Source organism: Varanus komodoensis, unplaced genomic scaffold, assembly GCF_004798865.1.
Source record: "Varanus komodoensis strain SLA01 unplaced genomic scaffold, ASM479886v1 scaffold2, whole genome shotgun sequence".
In the NCBI taxonomy this organism is placed as follows: domain Eukaryota; kingdom Metazoa; phylum Chordata; class Lepidosauria; order Squamata; family Varanidae; genus Varanus; species Varanus komodoensis.
In genome coordinates, this window is record NW_025335568.1 from 23,292,850 (window position 1) to 23,316,053 (window position 23,204).

The 23,204-nt window shown below is 42.2% G+C and overlaps 1 protein-coding gene across 1 annotated transcript; it reads right to left on the bottom strand.

The window, feature by feature from the left end:
* Positions 1–1,685: 1,685 nt before the first annotated feature.
* LOC123023110 (complement factor I-like) lies at positions 1,686–21,586 on the bottom strand. The gene is made up of 13 exons (XM_044429509.1): positions 21,257–21,586; positions 20,836–21,091; positions 20,024–20,198; positions 17,842–18,005; positions 16,032–16,142; positions 12,905–13,015; positions 11,286–11,315; positions 10,442–10,477; positions 9,110–9,213; positions 7,469–7,575; positions 6,225–6,502; positions 3,610–3,711; positions 1,686–2,310 (listed from the first exon to the last, which is right to left on the bottom strand). The coding sequence occupies exons 1-13, from the start codon at positions 21,338–21,340 to the stop codon at positions 2,105–2,107; spliced, it is 1,764 nt and encodes a 587-aa protein (XP_044285444.1). The 5' UTR covers positions 21,341–21,586; the 3' UTR covers positions 1,686–2,104.
* Between the last annotated feature and the right edge of the window lie 1,618 nt (positions 21,587–23,204).

Here is a 23,204-nt window from a genome sequence, read left to right on the forward strand (position 1 = left end):
ACAAGATGCCCAGAGCTTTCTGATTTTAAATTTCCAAGTATTTGTGTTCGGCATGACGGCATCAGAAGGTAACGCCATTTTATTCCACGGCATCCCAGTGCTGTTTTGTTCCAAGTGTGAAAGGTGCAGCTGCAAATGCGCAGAGGATTCCTTTCTTTTATCAGGGCTGGCAAACAGGCTTTTGTTGGGTTCTTGCTCTGAAATATCAGTAATGTAGAAGTGGCTATGAAGCAGGAAAGGTGGGGGTTGTAGGGAGAAGAGAAATGGTTGTTTCGTCCTTCAGTGCTCAAGGAATCAGCAGTGTAGTGGAGCCAGGGCTTGCAGGGATGCAGTGCTGGCACTTTTTTTTAGCACGGATGCTGCCATCACCTGCCAGCCACCCCACTCAAGATTCCCTGTTCCCTCTAACTATAATCTACAGAGTAGCTGCGGGGAGGGAGAATGAAATGTCCCAGCAATAGTATGTTGTTTCTTGGTGTATTGCAAAGATGCATAGGACTGAACATGAAAGAGTGTTGGCATGGTCCACTCTCCAAATGTCAGTTTCTAGGAACAACAGATTAATAAAACATCAACAAGTATTATTATTATTAGAGTATATCTTCTTTATTTAGCAATAAAGGGAGTGCAGTGACATTTTCCTACAGTGCATATTTATTTATTTATTTGAAACTTTTATATACCGTCCGCTTCCAAGGTCTCGAGACAGTCTTACAGCACAACAGAGTTGAGCACAGCATTCAGAATGATTTTCTATACAATAAAACCCCACAATAAAATCACACTCAAGCCTTAAAATAATGGGAAAATAAAAAGGTTTATTGAAAAGGAATGGAAAAGATCTGAACAAGAGATACTTGTCTACAAGTTTGTGTGGCATGTTTTCTTCCTTTTTAGTGTTCATAACATGAATAAGGGGACAGAGTGATTAGAAAAAGTGTGAGGTTTCATCTCAGAAACAAGCATTTTTCTCTTTACAGGCACATGGGAAGGGAATTGGTGTCTTCTGAAAGAAATCGAAAGAATGGACTAGAATGGAATATGATTATGTTCTACAAATATATCACACCATTAATAAAATACACAGACAAATACACTTCTTGTGAGGTGGGGGTGCCCACGGGCAAGGGCTGGTGAGGCGGTGGCAGGCGTGCACGTGTGCGGCAAGATCTCCGAGCGAGTCCAAAACGATCTCCGAGCGAGCAAGCCACTGCCTTGCCACCCGTGCGGCGAGGCAGCGGTGGGGGCAGGCACAGGGAGTTCAAAACCTCTGAGGTGGGCCAGATAAATGGGCATGGTGGGCCGGATCTGGCCCGCGGGCCGTAGTTTGAGGACCCATGCCCTAAAGCGTGGCTGCCAGACAGTGTCAACAAAACTGAGCTGGATGGACCAACGGTCTGACTCAGTGGAAGGTGTTTCCCATGTTCTTAGGTCCACAACAGAGGCTTATTTATGATTTTGTGTATCCTTTGTTCCTACAGAAGAAAATGTTTGTGTTGCTTGCTGTGCATTAATTACTTCGAGTTTTGAGGCATCTGAGTTGCTCTGAAATGAAGGAAATAGTAGGATTCTAGTTTTGCTTGCTAAGATGATAGAACATTCTCTGTTCATCATTCTGTCATCTACCCAACAGTGTAGCAAGCTGATCAAATCTCAATAAAAGCCCAATTATAGAAAACAAATGATTTGATGGGAAGATCGCTTTTATTTGTGCATATTGTCTAAGTACAAGGAAACATACAAGAGCTGTGCATAAAAGACCAACAGAATTTTCAAACTATTGAAATGCAAAATTTTGCAAGTCCTAACTAAGTGCTGATCCTCCAAGGCATAATTCAGATAGAGGTAAGTACCATGGATTTCAACTAGCTTAAGGCTCCAATACAATATACCCTTACTTGAAGGAAAGCCCCACTGAATTCACCATGACTTACTTTGGGAACATGCTTAGGATTGCAATGAACATTGCTCCTATCACAACTAATGAGATTTAAAATGTTTAACTTTGGCTGGATGGAGCTCCTAGTTTTCTAGCCAATCATTATATGGTGTTATTACAAGGCAGAAAGAAGGAATATTTCCATTCCAAAACTCAGACATTCTGTCAAGGCAAGAAATTCAGTTTAGTGTGATGGCTAATCCAAGAAAAATAATTGGCCACTTTTGTATAAACTCCAGGGTGTCCTCTTTCACCACAGTTTTCACCCCAGCTCACAATACCCCAAAGGTATCCTACATTATCGGCGTCAAAACAAACCAAAGGTCCTCCTGAGTCACCTTTACAGGAATCTACAGAGCCATCATATGTACCTGAAAAGAGACAAAGCAAAGGTTGATTCTCCTACTATAACTGCCAGTTTCATTCTCACTTAAACCACTGTAACAATCTTGATATGGATGCCAGTAAAGACGATGAAGAAAACTTTTTGTAGACAACCCAAAGTGCAGGTAGATGAGGGATGTTTCCAGACAGAACATACCTAGTGCTACCAATCAACTGTGTTTTTCACCAGAACAGATTCTTCTTTACAAAGAAAACATGATGGAAGAAGTGGGAGAAAATGGAGTAGAGGGATTAGAAGTGGATGATAACCGTATCTGGAGAAGGGATGGTTGAGAATTCCATTGGGTTCCTGGTTTGATAAGAACTTTCCAACATACGTAACTTTTTTTCATTAGTGGGATAGAAGGAATTTGAGATTAAAAAGTTTTGAATGTGGGAGAATGTGAATCTGACAGAGTCATTCATCGTAAATGCCTGTGTGCTGAATTAGGGCTGCTATCTCTTTTTTTCCCAATGGATTCCTCATCTTTAATTCTGAATGGCAGGTAAGAGGACTATCCTCTCCATGGAGAACATGGCGTTTAGCCAGTGCAGATTGGTGAGAATTTGGTTTGGTTCACTGCTCACTAACAATCTACTGTAATGTCTTCATGTATGTGATGAAAAGAACATGAGGTTAAAAACATCTGAATATGGGACAAAGTAGAATGGACCGATTTATCTCTCTGTAGTCCAGATTCCACTCCCCACCCCTGCCCCTAAAATTCCATGAATAGTAAGACCAGGCTTATGACTGAATTGCCTGTATTTTTCCTGCAGCAGATTCAGAAGCCTTCAGGGTGCAATCCAATCAGGATGCCTGGAGGATGACAGGCATCCTATGGAAGGCAAGAGGCGCGCAGAGGTGAGGTTGCCTCCTTGCTGCTCCTACCTGGCAACTCAGCTAGCCAGTGATTTCAGCCACTTCAGAGCCAGAGAGGCTGAGGCACCACCAGGAAACTTCATAGCATGGTGATCCCTGTCTCCTCCCATCAGCCTCCCAGCATAGCCAAGCAACACCCCATCCAAAGTTGTTTTTGCAACCTTGGAGAAGCAGCCAGTGCCATTCTTTGGGAACCAGCCATGGGCAGAAGGGGAGCGCCCTGACAGTGAAGTCCCAGCTGTACCATGAGAGCATTTAGAAAGGAGCTAGTGGCCATAGGATTGTGCTACACATTGTTTTGCACAGTGTTGCCACTGTAGGGAGTGCCAGAAAGTAGAGAGGGCAGTTGCAATAATAGTTTACAAATTTACATCCAGACAGGTATATCAAAATGCATGCTCACCTGCACATTCCATTCCTTCAAAATACCGGCCCTTGTAGATATCAGAACAGTTCTCCATTATAGAAATGCGGCCCCACTTAAGGGCAAATTGTTTTGTAAAACCTGAAGAAAAAACAAGTGGCCAAGAAAACAAAAAGGCAAGACAAACAATTTAGTACATTTTTTTCTTGCCATTGAGCTTTGCTATCTTACCTTTAGGCATCCAATATGTGACCATGTCCCACCAAGATTTTAGTTGATCAAAAAGCCATCCCAGATCCCTAGTGTCTAGATTGAGTAGCCTTCTCTGCCAAGTCATAGCCTTCTTCATATTAAAGGCCAATAGTACAATCATAAGTATATTGCTGGTAGAATGCTGGCATCTGTAGGACCTTTTTCTGTCTGAACAAGACATGCATTGTGTCTTAAGCTGATTATAACATACATATATAAAAGGTGTGAGATGCAAATTGCCAGCAAGAATCAGCTTCCCAAACTGTTACATCAGTTTCACAATTTTACTGCAAACCAGTGACCAAGAAGGGTTATGAAGGCCTACTCAAACAATATTGCAAAAAGTTTGCAATGCTTTTATGGATGCTTCTGTATCTAAAGAGGTTATGCTAGTGCTGATGGAGAAGGTGAGGAGACTCTCAAATTCAGCTGTAGTGGGCAACTTTGTAAGGTAGTAGAGGAAAATGGCAGGCATTGTGAAAGCATTTAGTCAAGTATAAGCAACAAACTTATATCACCAGCCCCTTCTTATTTGAAGATTTGGAAGGTTGGTCAGTGCTCTGCCACATCTTTCATTTCATTTGTTCAGTCTCTTTACATTTCTGGCTGCATGATTTGCAATAATAGTTAGTCATGATACTATGACATCATGACTATTTGTTATATATGATGTGGGGTGAAGGGGGTCAGAATGACTCAACAACCCCATTGTAAGTGACAAGCCATGGTGTATTGTATCATGTAATCCTGGACCATTTCCTGCAGGGTAGCTTATGGAAAGGAAACAAAGGGGTTGTTTTATCCACAATGGGCTTTCACATCATTTGAACCTAGGTAACTGACCCCATTATGGGTAGCTGGAACTGGCCAGCAAAGTGTCTGGCAGAAATGGCAAGAACTTCCTGCCACACTTGCCAAATTCACCTGGGCCATCATCAGTGCCAGCCACCCAAGTATGCAAATCACACTTTGGGGTAACTGGCATTGGCTGGGTATTCCATGTCATGGCTGCCAGTTTTTTTTAACTCTTTAGCCCCACCCTCCAACATCAGGATACCTTGCTTGACAGTCGTTTTTTTGGCAGTCGGTGTTTTGAAAACCATTGAGCGCTCCTTCAAAGCACATAAACAATGGTTGGTAAATAATTTCTTTAGGCATTTCTTTTACTATTTTTAATATCTACTGTGAAGGTGTTCTGTGAGTACAGAATGAGGGAGCCTCAACTCTGCAATGTTGAAATGCAGCAGGTAGCATTCTCTGTATTTTGCTTTCTCTTGACCTCTGTCAAAAGGTAAGCTGCTGAAGGAAAACGAATAATGAGGGATCTTTGTTTCCAAAAAGGGGTGGTGAGAGTTACCTCCTTTTTTCAGTGAGATCCTCATTATTGCTGCTGCTGCTTTATTGCCCCAACTGTTCTTAGGGTACCGAGTATTTTTCACTTTTTTTCTGAGACTCTGGCTTCTCAGAAAAGTGCAAAAGTGCATTCCACCCCCCCCCCCCTTTGATGGAAAAGGAATTTTGAAAGCTCATTGCCAAAACTTTGGGTTCCCTTTGAAATGTGGTTTTGACAGTGCAATGGACACTTTTTTGACAGGGACATAAGCATTTGGCTGTATAAGCATTTTGCTTTCATGCCTTTGTTTCCCCTTGGCAGTTCACCTTTTCATAGTCCTCAGGAGGAAGTGAGGGAAAACTTTATTTGGCCCTTCTTTGAGTCAATGACCAGGACTGGAACCCACTGAACTTTGACAGCAGGTGTCCTGCTTCTCCAACATTGCCCATCCAAAACTCCCTATTTCTGTACTTGCAGAACTGTGCACCTGTACAGGTATGCAAGTATGACTGATTTGCTTTTTAAAAGAAAAGCAAAAATATTTGCATACATTGTTTGCACATTTTAAAAAATGGTTGCTATCCACTGACAGCCCTTTTAATGTGCCACTTGGGCACTTGATCGCTTTGGCTATCAATCTGGAAATTACAAAAACTGGAGATCATGATCTTCTACGGGGGAGTGATGGTTAAAGTTACAAAAAAGCCACAAAAAGCCATGGTGGGAGAAAGGAGCAAGGAAATCAGTCCTCTGCAGAGTCTTCTGGGATACTTGTGGGAGGACTGAGGGAGAAGGAGAAAGAGGGATGGAGAAACAACCCATAGTGAGCCTGATCATTTGTCAGGCACACTGCAGGAGGTTTGCATAACAACTAATCTACCATGGCTTATTGCCATGATGTGGAAATGCATTTGATGTCTCTTTCCAGGGCCAACGTCAAGCATAGGCACACACCCCTGCAGGGGTTAACTGAGAACCTGTGGATGTGCTCTCCATGGTTGCAACCTCCTCATTCACTTTTCTCTCATTCTGGCTCTGAGAACATAAACAATCATCAAATTCTAATTACCTTCAGCAAGTCCAAAGCCAGACACTTTGCACTTGGAACCACCTTTGAACATGTATTTTGACCAGGGAATGCATACTGGGACGGAACCAGGTGGAGTACATGGAGGGTTGGTGTTCTTAGGTGTCAGCTTCAGCAAAGCAATGTCATTTTCATATGTTTTGGAATTATAATTTTCATGGACTATTATGTCATCTAAAAGAAATGTATCTATTCCAGTATTCATCTCCACCGTGTTTAGCATTCCAGTCCATATCCGATAAAGATGCCTGCGGCTTGACCTGCAAAGAAGATTTTTTTTTCTTTTTAGAAAAGTATAACATAGTTAAAATGTAAACTTTGATTCAGGATAAATTTCCAGCTGCCAGCTAATCAGTCAAATGGTTGCTATCAATGAAAACTTTCAGAGACAGTATTTTGCCAAATTTTTGAGGGCAACTACATCTAAGATACCACATGACTATGCTCCCAGGACACCACAGCCCAACATGGATGGCAAGCTTTCTTGCTAACCTGGACCGTTTCCTGCAGGACAGCTTCACATGAGACAAAAACTAAACCAAACCCAGGACTTATTCTAGGAGCAGTTTCACCCATGATAGCTTGGGGTGTTGTCTGAGCCCAAGTCTAACTATAGATTAAGAGGAGAGCAAGCTTCTTGGCTTTAAGGTTTTAATGTATTATAAGCCACCTAGGAAGGCCTCAGCAGTTATAGGCAGCCTATAAATGTATGTATGTATAAATAAATAGATAAGATAAGATAAGATAAAAGAAAAATGGAAACATATTCCAGGCCAACCAACTATTACTTGACACAAATTGGGAAAAGGTAGCTAATGTAGCTTGTTGGAAACTGCTGATGAAAATCTAACACACTGACTTCCAAAAGTACAACACAGTACTTGCTACTTTGTCTGGAAAACTAACACAAACAACCTCTGGAATATGCCAGTAGTATAAGATGGTGCAACTGGTTTCTGGGGAAACCAGTCGTGCCAGCTAACACTACTTCCTGAGCACTGGAAGTCACTATTGCTACTTCAGATGTGTAAGCAGAGCGACAACACTGGTGCTGTCCCATAACTTTTTGAAATACTTCTATTTCACTGTTTCTTTTCATTTTATTCTACTAAGGATTTGCAATTTATTTTAAACTATTGCTTTTGTTCTGTTCATCTCACCTGAAATGTATGGATAACTATCACGTACATTTAACAACAACATTCAGAAACCCCCAAATCAATTACCTGACACAGTGAGCAGCAGTCAAAATCCAACAGCCACCAATATAAACTCCACCACAGCTCACTTTTTGTGTTTCACTTCTAATTGCTACTTGCCATGGAAATTCATCCTGCAAAAAAGTGGATTAAGTCATCCCAAACCTCTTTTTATGCACAGGGACTACAGTATTTTAACAGAATTGTCTTCTTAGTCATATTACTTGCATATAGACCAAATTGTTGCTGTTGATCGGGGCATTGCTCCATCTTTTAAAGATGCAGGGACCAGTCTCATAAGACAAAATTCTTCATAAATCTGTACATACATATTCATATTTATATCTACAACCACAAATTCATTGATAATTGCTAGGACAAATTCACTGCAGGCTGAGCCAGCCAAACAATTTCTCATCAAAACATCTCAAATAAAACAAATCCTTCAACTGATTTTCACCTTGCCCCTGATTATCCCAAGCCAACTGAAAACATTTTCCCCAGCTGAATTGGTATGCAGGGAGAGATTTTTTGCGGTAATGGTGGTGTTGCAACATGAAGGGAAGGTAAAATTACCCTTTCTCTCCCCCTTAAAAATTTGTGCCTGAACAGCAATTAAAAAATAATAATCTGCTGGCACCAGTGAAAACTCATAGCTCTAATAAATATATCAAGGGTTCAGGGGAATAGATTTGGGCCAGGGACCCCAAAAGCCTAGAAACAACAACACAACTTTTGTTATTGTTATTGTACCTAACTTTGGCTTACTGAACCAGTCCAATCCAGTAACTAAAGGCTTACATTAGTTTTCCCTACTGTCCATTCTGACTTCCTACTTTATGAATGAGGTAAGAAGGAACTGAGAAGTGAGAAAGAGGAACAAGGTTTCTGTGTTACATTTAAGACAATAATTTAAAAATGAACCCCCAGCTTCTTATGTTTATCGCTTTCAGAGCATTATACTGGATCATGGATTACTTGATCATTATTACAACTTCTCCATGACTATAAATATATTAACAGTGCAATCCAATGAGACTGCTTGTAACTGTCCAAATTCACAGGATTATGGACATCCTATGCATGATGGGAGGTGCCTCAGAGGCTGTCTGCTGCCCTTTCAGTTCCCCCCACCCCAAAGAGCATGTCTCTGAGGTTGGAGCCATGAGTACATAAGAACCTAAGAAAAGCCATACCAGATCAGACAAACCATACAGCAGCCAGCCAGGTCCCTACAGGATCCCACAAGTAGGGCAGCACTGTCCTGCTGAAGGTCCCTAGCAACTGTCTCCCTTGGACATGGAAGGATTGCCTTCCTCTGTAGCCAAAGCTTGGAAGCCATGGAAGCTGGAGGGAAAACCATGTGCTTGCCTGTGTGGGCATAAAGCATAGCACCTCCGATACTGCAGGAAGCATACTGCCATCAGAACTAGTAGGCACGGACAGTCTTCTCTTCCATTAATTTGTCCACAACTGGCACAGTTCTTTCTTCACTGGCTGCAAGGGCACGAGGAAGGCGTTCAAACTTCTGAGTCCCAGCTCTGACCTCAGAGCAAATTTCTGAGATTGGAACTGAGACTGAATTATCCCATGCCTGTCGAGGCTCTGCCTTAAGCCCAAAGATAGAGACCAGTACAGTAACCATTTCACCTGCTTTTTTCCATTTACCTTTTCTGCAGTAAATCCACCTAGGATTCGTTTCCGACGAGTAACTGTGCGGTTTAAAATGCCGCAGTGTAGCTGAGGTAAAAATGTTTTAAACTTTCTTCTTTCTTTAAGAAAACAGATTTGCAGGGTTATGCCTGTAATATATGCTCACTTATATTTTTATATTTGTGTTTTAAAACAATAACACTTCATGATTGTATTTGAAGGGCAAATTTGGCCATAGCGTACTGTCACGTTCTTCTCAATTCCCGAGTGGTGAGGAATTATGAAACAGCGCTACTACACTTTGTTCTGGGTGAGAGAGTACTGTAGAGATATATGGCATCTGTGTCGCACCAGTTCGTTTCCGAATGTGGAAATGGAAACAAGGAAGACTCCTAAAGCAAGCAACACTGCTACGCCTGCAGCACAGTCCCAAAGACAGCAGCCCCACTGCTTCACTTAAAACTGATTTACAATTCTGTGCATCTACATTCAATTGGCAAAACCTCCTACCTCTGCCTGGCCTAGCTCCCCCTTCTACCATTTGTTTCTCTGCCCTCCTCAGCCTTTGATGGGCTACAGGACTTCCCAAAAGTGAAAGCCATCAAGGAACATTCAGATCTTGGGTTCAGTCCCAGGTTGCCACTAAGTTTGTTTTAAGCATAGCAATAGACCTACTTGTACTGCTGAGGTTTTTTGCCAAACCCAGTTCCCGTGGAAAGTCTTTTTAATGACAGGTGAGTGGGATTAGAGATGTTATGGTTCGGAGACATTTGGGCCATATTTCATCATGAACAATATTTTGGTTTAAGCAATTGACTTTGAATTTCCATCCCACTGAGGCATAAAATTTCCTTGGGAATGTCTGGGATTTGGAAGTTCCAGGTTCTGGTCATCACTCCACCATGAATTGCACTGGATTTAGGTTAGTCACTGACTCTCAGCCTAACCTACTTCAAAGGGCTGCCATAAGATTCAAATGGAGAAGAGGAGGGAAAGGAGGAGGAAGATGATGTAAGCTGCCTCGGGTTCCTTGCAGGAAAGAAGGTGGGGTAGTAATATAACTGTCCCAGGGGTTTCAAGGTTTTGAAAAAAGGACAGTGATGCAAACAAGCACACACACTGTTTGGACTGATTCATGCATGCAGACAGTGGTATATGCAAGCTTTTTATCCAGTGAAGAGGCATTTTCAAGGGTGATCAGTGACTGTATGTGTGAAATCAGCTTTAGGTTCCTGTCTTGTGCGTACTTGCTTGTGAGTAAATAAGACTAGGCTGTTAAGCCTTTCTGAAAGTAATCTAAGCGCATACCACCTGTTCTATTTGTGCTGTGATGAAGTGCACATTTACCTTCATCCATGGACTGCTCAGCTTCTTTTGTTACTTCTGCAGTAAAACAAGAATGTACAACTAGCTTTAAGTTGGTGTAGCTGCAATTGTAGATTCAAGTGTTTGTTTCAATCCCCTTGGTTACTAAGGGGCTTCAGTCACACAATTTCAGCAGGATGCAGGTGACATCCTCCATCAGTTGTCACTCTCCCCTGTTGCCTCACAACTTCTTCCATCTTTTTTCATACTAGAATAACATCTATTAAGGAGGCAAAGGTAGTATTGTTCGGAAGTGCTTTCTGACTGGGGAACATTATGTTATTACTGTAGGGAATATCCCAGTGTTGCCAGTTTTCCCCCTGGAAGGACACAAAGTTGCCAACTCTTGCATTATTCCTTGCATCTGACCTTTAATAGTTCTTTGGCTTTGATAGCAGGTCATAATTTTTTCCTCCGCAGTTTTGTGGAAAGTTTGACCTGCTAATGCCTCCATGCTAAATCTGCTTTTAAAGGCTCAAAAACAAATCAAAACATCTTTTTTGGTCCAGTTAACTTAAGTTAATGACTAGCACTCAGAATATTCTTTAGCATTATCCTGATGGATGTTGCCATCCACCACAAACATTCTACGTTATCTAGAAATATTGTTCACAACAGCTAGGTGGGAGTCACTGCCCCGTGGAGATATTGCTGGCGTGGCCCAGAGCTCCATATGTAAGACGTTCAGTCAATTAATCTTAAGACCAAACTAGACACAATGCTAAGTGCCTCTGTGAAGGTTACATAAACATTGGGAGCCTCCTGCCTTTAAATATGGATCCATAAATAAATGGGAATAAAATAACATAAAAACATGAAATCTTACCTATTTCCCTTCCCTTAGGTCTGGTATCACCTATTTAAAAGAAACATATTTATGCAAAACTAAAAGATATGAAAAATATACAAAAATTACAAATGCATGTTGTGGGATAAAGCTAGCTTTAAATGTATTTATATAACAGAAAATGTGTTTGAAGGTGATTTTCTGGATGAGATTGCAAAGCAGCTCATAAAAAACATAAAAATATCATTTGGCTTGGACTCTTCATTATTAACAGGTAGTAAAATATAGTTAGTATCTATATCCCGAATGAGGACAAGCCCCTCTGCTGAGAAACTTTATGGAAAGGCTTGCAAAATTGTTTTAGCTTCCATTATCAGAATTAAGGGTTTAGTTTGAAGTCCACCAGCTTGAGCTCCATTGGAAAGAATGCTGTCTGCCTCATCGAGCTATTCTAAGAAGGTTGAGCTTCCGTAGCCCATTTAGTGGGACTGCCTGTATATTAAAAAGTCACAAGAACAAAAAATGTTGTTGGAAATGTTATACCTGAAGAACAAACTTCAGATTCAGTGATCTACCTAATAATGATAAACATCTCACGGTTAGGGCACTGCCTAGGTTTGAGCATTGTTTGACTGCTGATAGGAGCCATTGGAGCTTTTACAGGGGACAGTCTGAGGCAAGACAAGGATGCTGAAGTCCAGTGATGAGCAGTGGTTCTCAATTGATTTACTTCCCGGGCTTATCAGGAGAATGTGGGCAGCTCCACTCCCAAGGCCAACAGGCTTGTCTTCCTGCTAAGCCCAAACTTTGTTCAATTGCCTGCCGCTGGGTCGGAGTCCTTGGCAATGGACGCCTAGGAAGATCCCAGGCTGAGGAGCAACTGTTGTCAGGGCAGGAGGGGAGAATTTAAAAAGGGCATTTTGTCTCCCTCCTAGCACGCAACTGACTGGAAGTGCCTTGCTAACCAACTGCTGCTAGGCTTCTGCTCTGGAAAGGCCACTGGTTATTTTCTTTTCCAGGTAATGCACTAGAAGTTTATGTGTGTGCTTGGAAAATCAGGATTTTGTTTGCTCTTTTTATCTTTTGTTCCTTGTCTTTTTCACTTTCAATCTAGTGCTTTTGTATTACTCGCCTTGGCCCTTTTTGAAAATAAACATGGCTCTTGTCCTAGTTATGTAGCTTTCAAGGGGGGGTGGGCGAGTCAATGCCAAGTCCAGTGCTCAGGCCTAGTAGCTGGATATCTGGTTTTCTTAGACTGAGATGGAGGTGCTAGGATGGCGAGTGTGCCTAGCTCTCCTCTTTCTGCCTCAGTCTCCCAGGATGGAGCTCTGGTGCCCATCCCGCTAGGTATTCGAAAGGGTGAGTCGGAGGGTGGCGGCACTCTTGCAGGAGTGGGACAGGCCCAGCTGATAGAGTGGTTAAGCATTGTGGTGCAGCCATCCTTCACAACAAGGGTTGTGCCGAGCCCCTGTCATGCTCCTTGGTCACACCCAGTTGCCACATGGTGGGAATCCAGTTAGGTTCTGTGAAGATCCCCACTTTGTGATGGGCTCAGCTGCCATCACAGCTTTCTTTAGGCAGAAATGTATAGATCCATTTGCACAGGGAGAAAATGATTCTCTGGTTCTAACTACAGATAATTAAAAGTGTGTGCTTACAAAATCGGCGACTTTCATCTTCTCCTGTTAGGCAGTCTTTTTCGTTGTTGCAGCGGTAGGACTCTGGAATGCAGACATCTGAGTGGCAGTGAAAGCTGCCTGCCCGACATGCTATTAAAAAGAAACCGTTTGCCTTATATAAGATATGAATTCCTGAACAGCACAAGAATATATCAAATGTATAATACATCAGATTCAAGTGTGCAGGTGAGCATGTGTATTGCACACACAGTGTAAAAAGGAAAGATAAAATTGTATATATTCTTCTTGGGAATGGAAACTTTTCTGTGTTCTTCTATGTAAGGATGTAAATAAAGTATGGGTAAAGTTGGTGAGCAAGACACCTCTAGTCACTGCAGGCGCTCTCGCTCGCTCTCTCTCTCTCTCTCGCTCTCTCTCTCTCTCTCTCTCTCTCTCTCACACACACACACACACACACACACACACACACAAAGGCATGGAAGAGTTGTCATTCCTAACCCATTCCCAAGAATTGTATGCAATTCTTATAATTGTATGTGGAGCAGTGGAACTTACTTCCCTTTTACTATTACTATGGTAGTAATAGTACATACTATTTTAAGAGTAAATAATTTAGTAATACTTAACTATTACTAGTTATAGCTTTTGGTTTAATGAATTTTACTCCTATATGAGGTGGTCTTTAAGCTTTTTTGTCAATGGTATGGGAGTTGCTTATAAACGAGTGGGCGCCATGTGATTAGAATCTAGCTGGGTTCACGTGACATGGCAGGCAACCCTGTACTGTCTCCAAAAATGCACAATCCAATGATTTTTGCTCAAATTTACAAGTCATATGGTCACATGGTTACTGGGGTAGCATGGTGTCTCTGTCCCCACTCTACCCTTCTGGCTTCACCATGAATTGAAGCAGTCCCCAGAAGCAAAATGCCCATCCTTTTCCTATTTTTGCCTATGGATCACTGCAGCCTCCTGTGCACTGTGGTCTTGAGGTGGGTTCCCCCTTCCCCCTCCAAACATGTCTGCTACTAGGGAGCTGAGAGTAGCAACAGTTGAAGGCTAGAGGTGGCCACTTTTGTGGCCACTCTTACTAGGAGACTCTATGGTATTTCCATATCAAATGACAATCCCAGGTCTGGACAACTGGAAAAGCTGCAGTGAAGGGTGGAAACACTAGAACAGATTGTATAGTTTCAGAAAACTACCAAGCAGGAGCTCTGAAAATGGATCCCATTGACACAAAAGACACACAATGGTAAGACTTCATCATGGCTTCTCATGTCATGCAAACCCGATTAGATTTCTGTAACGCGTTCTACATGGGGCTACCCTTGAAGACAGTCCGGATACTCCAATTGGTTCAAAATAGAGCTGCCAGGTTGCTGACGGGGACTGGGCGTTGTTCTCATATAACCCCAGTTCTCCGTCAGCTCCACTGGCTCCCGATTGAAGTCCAGGCCCGATTCAAGGTGTTGGTTATGACCTATAAAGGCCTAAATGGCTTGGGACCTGGATACTTAAAGGAACGCTTGCTCCCATATATGCCCTCCTGCCCCTTGAGGTCAGCAGCAGATGCCCTTCTCCAGGAACCATCTGTGAATGACATCAGGAGGGTGAGTACCCGGAGGAGGGCTTTCTCGGTGGTGGCGCCCCATTTATGGAATGCGGTCCCCAGAGAGGTCTGCCTGGCGCCGTCGTTGTTTGCTTTTCAGCGCCAGGCCAAGACCTTTTTATTTAAAACTTATTTTAATTGTTAATTGTTTATTTAACTAGGGTTTTTTTTTTTTTTTTAGCCGAGAATGCACTGAGGTTTTATTGAGGTTTTATGGTATTGGGGGTTTATTGTATTGGGGTTTTAATGTATGGTTAACTTTTTTGATGTTTTGAGCTGCCCTGAGGCTTATTGCGATGGGGCGGCATAGAAATATTTTAAATAAATAAATAAATAAAGCCTGCCCACTGTGTATAAAGAGCCCCATCATGTGGAGGCTGGTCAAAAAACTGCCATGTCCCTGGGAAGTGCGTGCAGATTCCTGCAAGAAATGCCAATACAACAGTTTATTTTATTTACTAATTTAGAAAGCTTCTATGCCGCCCCATTCGCCGAAGCCTCAGGGCGGCTCACAACAATAAATAAATAATAACAATATAAAAACAATATAATTGGAGACGTCCTGGCCAGAGAAGTAAAATGAATAAATAATATTAGCAATTAAAATGGTGTTTAAATAAAAAGGTCTTTGCCTGGTGCCGAAAACCAAATAATGCTGCTGCCAGGCGGACCTCTCTGGGGAGGTCCCATAGATTGGGCACCACCGCAGAGAAAGCCTTCCTCCGAGTACTTACCCTCCTAATTTCCTTCATGGAGGGTTTCTGGAGAAGAGCCTCTCCCGCTGATCTCAGGGGGCAGGAGAGCATATATGGACATAAGCGCTCTCTATGTGACTAAAACCTTTTAAATGCAGCCTCCAGCCAGGATCTTTTGTAGATGAATGGCTTTTACATAGACTGGGAAGATGTTTAAATGCATCCTCAACTTGAAAATAAAAAGGGAATATTTTCAAATGGTTGGGCTTCACTGAGAAGCCAATTCTATGCTAGAGATTAACACAGAAACAGAGCGAGTCAGAAGGGGTCTCCCGGGCCATCTAGTCTGACCTCCAGCACCAGCCGGCTCCACTCACGACACACCCACCATGTGCATGTCCAGCCTATCTTAGAACACCTTCACCAATGGGGCCTTAAGTAAGGGACTGAACTTTATGTTTATTGCATTTTATGATAGACTTTCTTTCTTTCTTTCTTTCTTTCTTTCTTTCTTTCTTTCTTTCTTTCTTTCTGGTATCTGTTTTATGTGATTAAGATATGGGTTGCAATGCTTAAATCAATTTTGTGTTATTGTTGTTTTATTAATTGGATTCTTTTGTAAAGTTCTGTGAGCATTTTGATTTAAAAGCAATATATAGATTTAATACCTAGCTTGTCCCAGGAAATATGAAATATCTTCTAATTCATAAACTCAGCTTAATTAGACTGTACTTTATGAATTTGCTTGGCAGCCCCAAGCCTGGAATCATCTTTTGAGACTTGTTCATTTGTATACAATTGAGAACATGTGAAAGAAGAATGGTCCTATTTAGCGTACCTCTGCAGCAGACTTCATCACTTAAGTCTCCACAGTCATCGATCCCATCACATGTTTTCTCTGAAGGGATACATTTTCTATTGACGCAAAGGAATTCTCCAGGGAAGCACTCTGTCAATGAGGATGAGAAATAATACTTTGGAAAAATATTAAAACACTTTGGAAAAAAATATTAAAATAGACTTTTAAAAAGGAGATCAATAGTTTGCTGCTAAATTTTGGTGGTATGGTGGCAGCGGCAGTAGATGAGTCCATTTCAACAAAACAAAACAAAAAAATGCTCCCTCTTGCAGCCATTGCCATACTTCTGAAATTCAGCAGCAAACTATCCATTTTCCTGTTTAAAGGGGGCTTATTTCCCCTGCTGGTGTGCCAGTGAATTTCAGAAGTGCAGCAGGCTCTGGGGTCCAGAGGCTAATATGCTGTCCTGATCCCTGGAAGTCCCCCCCCCCCGCCCCCAAACAAATTCTAGAATAAATTCACAATAGCACTGGTGACCCCAAGGCTTGGAGTCTTAATGTTTTTCATATTTGGCTGTCTCTGTTATTGCTATAAACAGCAAGGCAATGCTCCCTCTCTATCAGTAACAATCCTAACAAAAGGAAAATGAAAAACTTTAATTCACAAGCATAGAAAGCACACAAATAGCAACAAAAGACCTAAAACAGAGAGTAGGCATTGCCTGGCTATATTCACAGCCACAGAAAATAACAGGCTTGGTTCCCTGGCTGCCCTGGGAGCTTTGGCTTGTGCAGAGGCAAAGGTGTCAGTGCAGGGAAAGGGGAGGCAGTCGTGGGTTTGCTCGTCCAGTTTCCCGCTGCACCCAGCTGAAGGACACATGATGGGCGCAGCCTGGAGAGACTTTCCTTCAGTCCGCACATCAGAGAAGGCTTAAGGGAGCTGCAGCCTTGGCTTGGCTTCTCTCCCTCACTGGCCAGGCTCACTGGGGTTTTGCCTTTCCTGAAGTGATGCCAATGGGTAGGAAGTTAATGGCCAGGCAGAATTATCATAGCTTGTTGGCACTGGCTTGGAGCCAAATCAATGGGAAAGGAAGCCCCCCTCCCCCCCAAAAGAAACAGGGACCAAGGTTGTTCCTGGGGGTGGGTCCACAGGGCTGCAGCCCAGCCTGAGGCTGTCTGCCAGCACCACTTCTGGGAAGCAGGGGGCCATGGAAATGGGGCCTCCTGTAGCCAGATCTACTCAAGTTCTGGCAAAACTTCCTTTTGCTAAGAGGCCACCCAGGATGCAGGTTGGGGTGCAGACTGGGCAGCAGGTGGCCTGGCCGATTAAGGGATGCTATTATATGCCATGCAATCAGTACAAGCTGCAACCAGTCAAGTTGTGGCCAAGATACAGTGCAGCACCTCTCTGAGTCTGAAATGGTTCACTTTCCTGTTAGAACTACCCAGTTGGGCACTTGTGGAGCAAGCAAGCTTATCTGCATCCTAGTAGTGAGCTCAGATACTGCTGAGCTATACCAGCTATGCACCCATATTGGGGCTATGGCTGGAAAAGAAATTGCCAAGGGGGACCCCAAGGTTTGCAGCAGTAGGGGAAAAAAAGCCTTTGAAGGAAGCATCTTAATGTGAAAGCACCCTGTGAGGTCTGACCATGCTTAGTAGCTGAAGAGTGTGGCATGTCTGTAGTAGGTCCCCCATACAGGGCAGGGGGTGGTGTTATGGAAAGGGGTATTCTGGAAGATGATTCACTTGTGCTCCAACAATCCATTGTAGGCCCTACTTGGCAATTCCATCATTAAACTATAATGTCTGATGGTTCACAGTTTCCCCATAAGACATACTTTACCTACCTCTATTGGATTGGTGGCACACCACCTTTGCCAAGGGCAGGCTGGTCTGATTCAGTCTAGTTAAAGCACATTCGGCTAGGGTCATCTCTATCCCTCGGCACGTTGCTGTAATGCATTCTGAGGAGAGATTGGATGGCACAACCGCCTCCGTGGAAACAGCCCCTCTGTGCAATGCAACAACAACAAAAAATTGCATGATGGACTTTCACTGTCCTGAGAGCCACATTTTATTTATGTTGTATTGTAATTTTCCCAACAGATAAGGAGTAAAGTGTGGGTCTTTACAGGGCCAAGTTGGACACAAAAAGGAGCAAATGGCCAGGGTAGATTGATGTGATGGAATCTCAGAGAAGATCTCCTTTGTGAACCTCCCCATGCATTTGGGTCAGCGGGAGGAACTTTGCTTCAAATGCCAGGAATTATGTCTCTGTTGTGAAACTCAGTTCAACAGACCTGCCTACTTTTGATTTTGACAAGTTTTTGAAGACCATCTTGTTCTGGCAAGCATTTGGGAAATGTTCTAGATTTGTGCTACTGTATTTCAACAACTGCTATAATGGATTTCTAATGGCAACTTGTACTTGTTTTTATCTCTAATTGATATTCTTGTATGGCATTGATTTTATGTTATGTTTTCTAATTAACAGAATTAACTGAAGTTTAAGTAAGTTATGCTGAAGAGTTTTAAAGGATGCTGTAGAGTAGAACTAAAGGAATAAAGCTGTACATTAATAAAGTAAACAAGTAAAATTGTGGTGATTTCACTGCAATAGAACCAATTTGCATTTCCAAACAAGACACATGCATAGGATAGTAAGATTATACCACTGCAAATCTGTGACTATAACAGTGACTCAGAGTGTGATATTTTAATTAAAAACACCAAGAATCTCATCAGTGTGGTGTAGTGCTTGGTATTGGAGTAGGATTGGGAAGACCCAGTTTCAAATTGCCCATCAGCCATGAAATGCTGCTTAGGTGAGCCACCATCTTTCATCTAACCTACCTCACGGGGTTGTTGAGAGAAGAAAATGGGGTGTGTGCAGAGGAGAACCATGTGTGCTGCCTTGAGCTTGTGAAAGGAAAGGTGTAATATATAAATAAGTGTTTCCCAGTGTTGCTTAGTAGGACAACTCATCTCCCTTAAAACAGGAATGCTGCCTTACATCAGGAGGTGCTGTAGTGTATTTTTGTTACATTTCTATCTCATCTTCCCCCCCTGCAAGGAACCCAAGGTGGTTCACATAATCTTCTTCCACTCCATTTTATCCTCACAGTGTAGGTTAGGATGAGAGATGGCGGCTCACCGGGGGCACGTTCGGCTGAGAGTTGGCGATTGCCCAGAATCACTCTGTGAGCTTCTAGGAAGAGCCGGGCCCAGAACGCAGGTTTCCTGCCTCCCAGTCCAGCACTTGAACCCTTGTGCACACTGGGAGACCACAGGCTTTGTTTGCAGAAGGTCCCAAAGTCAGGCCTCAGCATCTCTAGGCAGGGCCAGGAAAGAGACCTGCAGGGTACCCTGGAGAGCTGATTTTCCATCCATGCTGAGATTGCACTGAGCTAGAGAAACCAAATATGGCATAGGGCAGCTTCCTGTATGAAGGGGGGATTATTTACTTGAGACCGCTGGAGAGCCATTGCCAGTCAGAGTAGAGATAACACTGAGCTGGAACAGGGTAATTCTGGTCTGAGGAGCGATAGTGAAGCTAGGGGCAGCTGACACTTTATTAGCTAGAATTCCCCACCCAAGATGTCCTGTTCCTGCTGAGTATTTATCTGTTTAGTTATCATACTTGTAAGCTGCCCAGGAGCCAACGTTCTCCAAGCAGTGTACAATATTTTAAAATGTAGTACTAACATTAAGGCAAAGCAAAAAATAAAAAGAGAGTAGAATCCTTGCAGTAGCTGTGAATCCAAGACAAGGCTTTTCCCAACAAGAAGGCATTGTTTCCTGAGGTGCTCTTGAAACCTATTAGTATTACGAGAAGCTCCAGGGACTGAATTTAAAACCTTCGGCATGCAAAGCACATGTTCCACCACAGACCTCTGGCCCTGACCTTCTAATTTATAATGAAGGAGTCTAAGAATATGCTGGGACTTTGCTAATTAGTGCTGGCACCATCCTTTAAATATCAAATATATTAGCATGAAAGACTCTTCATTCTACCCCACAATCTCTTACGCTGGAAAACCAAGGTCTCTGCAGGCTACATTAGCTTCATTTATAGTCCATCCATGTCCACAGAGAAATGTCTTCTGGAACTGATTCACTTTGACTTGAACCATTCCCTCTGATGGTTTAAATCCACTTCCCTCAAATGATGCATTTCCAGAATCCAAGAAAATGTGAAAACTCTCTAGAAAACCAAGCAAAATCTCATGTGCATGTCCATTCATTGTACAAAATGCAGTTATGTGAATAAAACCTGCTAGCTCTGAACTTAATGGGTTATGATATAGTACATACTGAGGCAACATCCCTGAGGTTATAGGAGTGGAGTATGAGAAATGTTTTGATTGGATAGTTTTACTGTTTCATGTTGTTGCTATAAACTGTTTTAAGATACTTGCAAATGAGGGCAGTGCAAAAGTATTTCTAATCAATAGTTAACTTACCTCATTTTCAATACCTTGTTAAACCAAAGAGCCTTATGAATCAATTTCTACATAAAATCAAATATAGAGCCAAAGGGACCTTTCCTTCCATTGCAAAGCTGGCATGCCCCCACCCCAATGGGGACCATAGCAGAGCTAATGCCCCCCCCCCCAGTTTTTTCTGGCTCTTTCCTGCACATGCTAGCTAGTTGTAAAAGGAAAGGAAAGTAACAACTTGGTAATGGTGAGCACCCTGTGAAACTGCTAGTTTGGCCCCAAATGTCACAGAATCTCTAGGAGAGCACATCAATGCTGGAATACCCTCCATCCTTAAAAGTGGCCCTTCTCACTGCGATGCATAGTTCAGAAGCAGAAAAGGAGCCTAAAAATATTTTTTACCTTGCTCATTACAAATGCCTCTGTGCACAAATTTGCTCCTTCGATGTCTGCATTCAAAGCTCTTTTGAGAACAGTAATTTGGAAACTTCATACGGTCAGAAGAACAAACCATAGTGCCATTTTTGGGACACTGATAGGGTAGCTTACAGACACAGGCACCCCGTACACATTTCTGCCATGGCTCGCAAAAAACTTTTTCACAAGAATTGTGAGTATACTTCTGGTTTACACAGTCTTCTATCAGATATGAGTCTTGCTAGAAAAAGAAATATTACTGAATAACATATAACATGTCAGATTTTTTAAACAAACACAGATCAGTGACAGACACATTTTAAAAAGACAAATAGCAACTTAAAATTCAAGAAATAAAATGTGCTTCCTTGTTACACCAGTTAGTTTATGTAAACTAAAATCTTACCTTGATTCCAAAAATAGAAAGTGATAGGCTTAAACTAAATGCAAAAGCTATTAATAGTTTCATGGTGGAGAGTTGTCTGTACATGTAGAATTTCTTTTCCAGATTTCTTTTCTGTCTGCAGCTTGTGTTTAATTTTTAACTGACTGCTAATATTTAAAAAGATGATTATGAAATCAGTGCAAGGAGCCACATGTGTTTGATGGTTCCAACCCCTTGTGAAGATACTCCTGCCTCACTCTAACTGCAAGAAAACATAAGCAAACCAGTAAGAAACAAGAAACCAAAAGGAATGTACTATTCTGTGCTTAACTCTTACATACCTTGTCTTACTCTTACATTCACATTATTCGGTAGCTACTCCCTGTACCTAATTCTTTGGAGCAGTCATTAAATCAAAATGAAAACTGGCTCTGGTTTGCATATTTGACTGAGAGGGGCTGGGTTTTCAAGGTTATGTTTGGTCAGTTGCTCAATTCTTTGGAAAATGGATTAAAGATTGTGTGCTGAGTTCTGAGAGTGACAGTTTCCAGGGCCAACAGAATAACACAATGAAATCTAGCAAGTTTATTTAAGAAATGAGGCATTATACATGGATCGTATCACTTTATTTAACAAGCAAAAAGGAAGAATGATAAACACATGTGCATGCAAGTGAGAAACAGAGTGAAACATGATCTACCAAAGAGATCTCTTATACATTGGGATGTCATTGTATGCCCTTGCTCTCTTTTCACGTGAATAAAGGGCAGAAAGTGAATGTAGATCTGATCAAAAAGTATGGAGCTGTACCTCCTCATTCAAATAAACAATGTTCCCATGAATACGAAAGAGACACACAAGCCGGCAAAAGCTGATTTGTGAGCCTACCACACCATTGGCTACCATGCTTTTCAGAAGAGCAGAAAGAGATGACGTAAAACTCACGCTCCAAAATGATAAGGGTGTGAGGGTGTCAGCACAAGGCAGCATTGCTTAGATTCAGTCAAACTTCTAACTGGAGAAGGAAACTGATGAAAAGCTGTCCTTTATGAACCTCACGAGGTTGGACAAGGGGTCCTTGAGATATGGAAAACCAACCTGGACATGCTCCCCAAATGGAAGAGTTCATTGCAGAGAATGACCATGTCCGAAATGTGAAGCCATCAACCAAGCATAATGAGATCATGTCTTCATGATTGCTGTTCGGTTGTGGTTATAAGCTTTTCTCTTTAAACTTGTAGACAGATTTTGTTTGTTGGGTCTTTGCAGAGACACTAGCTCTATTTACATTCTTGCTAGATCCAGTCAACATGTGTGGAGAAGTATTGCAGCCCTACCTTGCTCCATTGTTGCATTGTCACCTTGTATATGCAGAGGGTAAAGAGGACCATCTCTGGAATCCAAGGAGCAATCACTCTACATTCCCAGGGTTCTAAAGCATATGGAGACCCTCTACGGATACAGCAGGACCTCCTCTTTGGATCACTGCCCTTTGCATGAACAGGTTGATGCCTAGGATAATGGAGAGGGGTGGATGTACAGTGCTTCTAGTCCTCATGTTTTCACTGTATTTGGTCTTAAGAACAGGGTCTGGAGCAACATATGCATCTTGAAAGCAGAAAACATTACTTCAGACATGTATCTAGCAGCTATGTTTCCTTTTTTACCCTTTTATTCAAGATCATAAGGTCAGTAGTATGAGGCAGGGGAGTGATCAAGATGCTGATTGAGAGCTTGCATCTATAGTAGAAGAAATATGAACAAAGGACATACCTGGAAGATCCAGTCCATTTCTTCATTGCATTTCTATACTGTCCCATAGTCAAAGCTTTCTTTCACAAAGTGTACAACAATTTAAAGTTCAGATTCAGTTTACAATGATCCTGATTTACAGTAGTGACCTGGTTCACACAACAATCTAGGTTTGTTTGTTTGGTTTGAGGGGGAATGAACCAGAAGCAAATGAGTG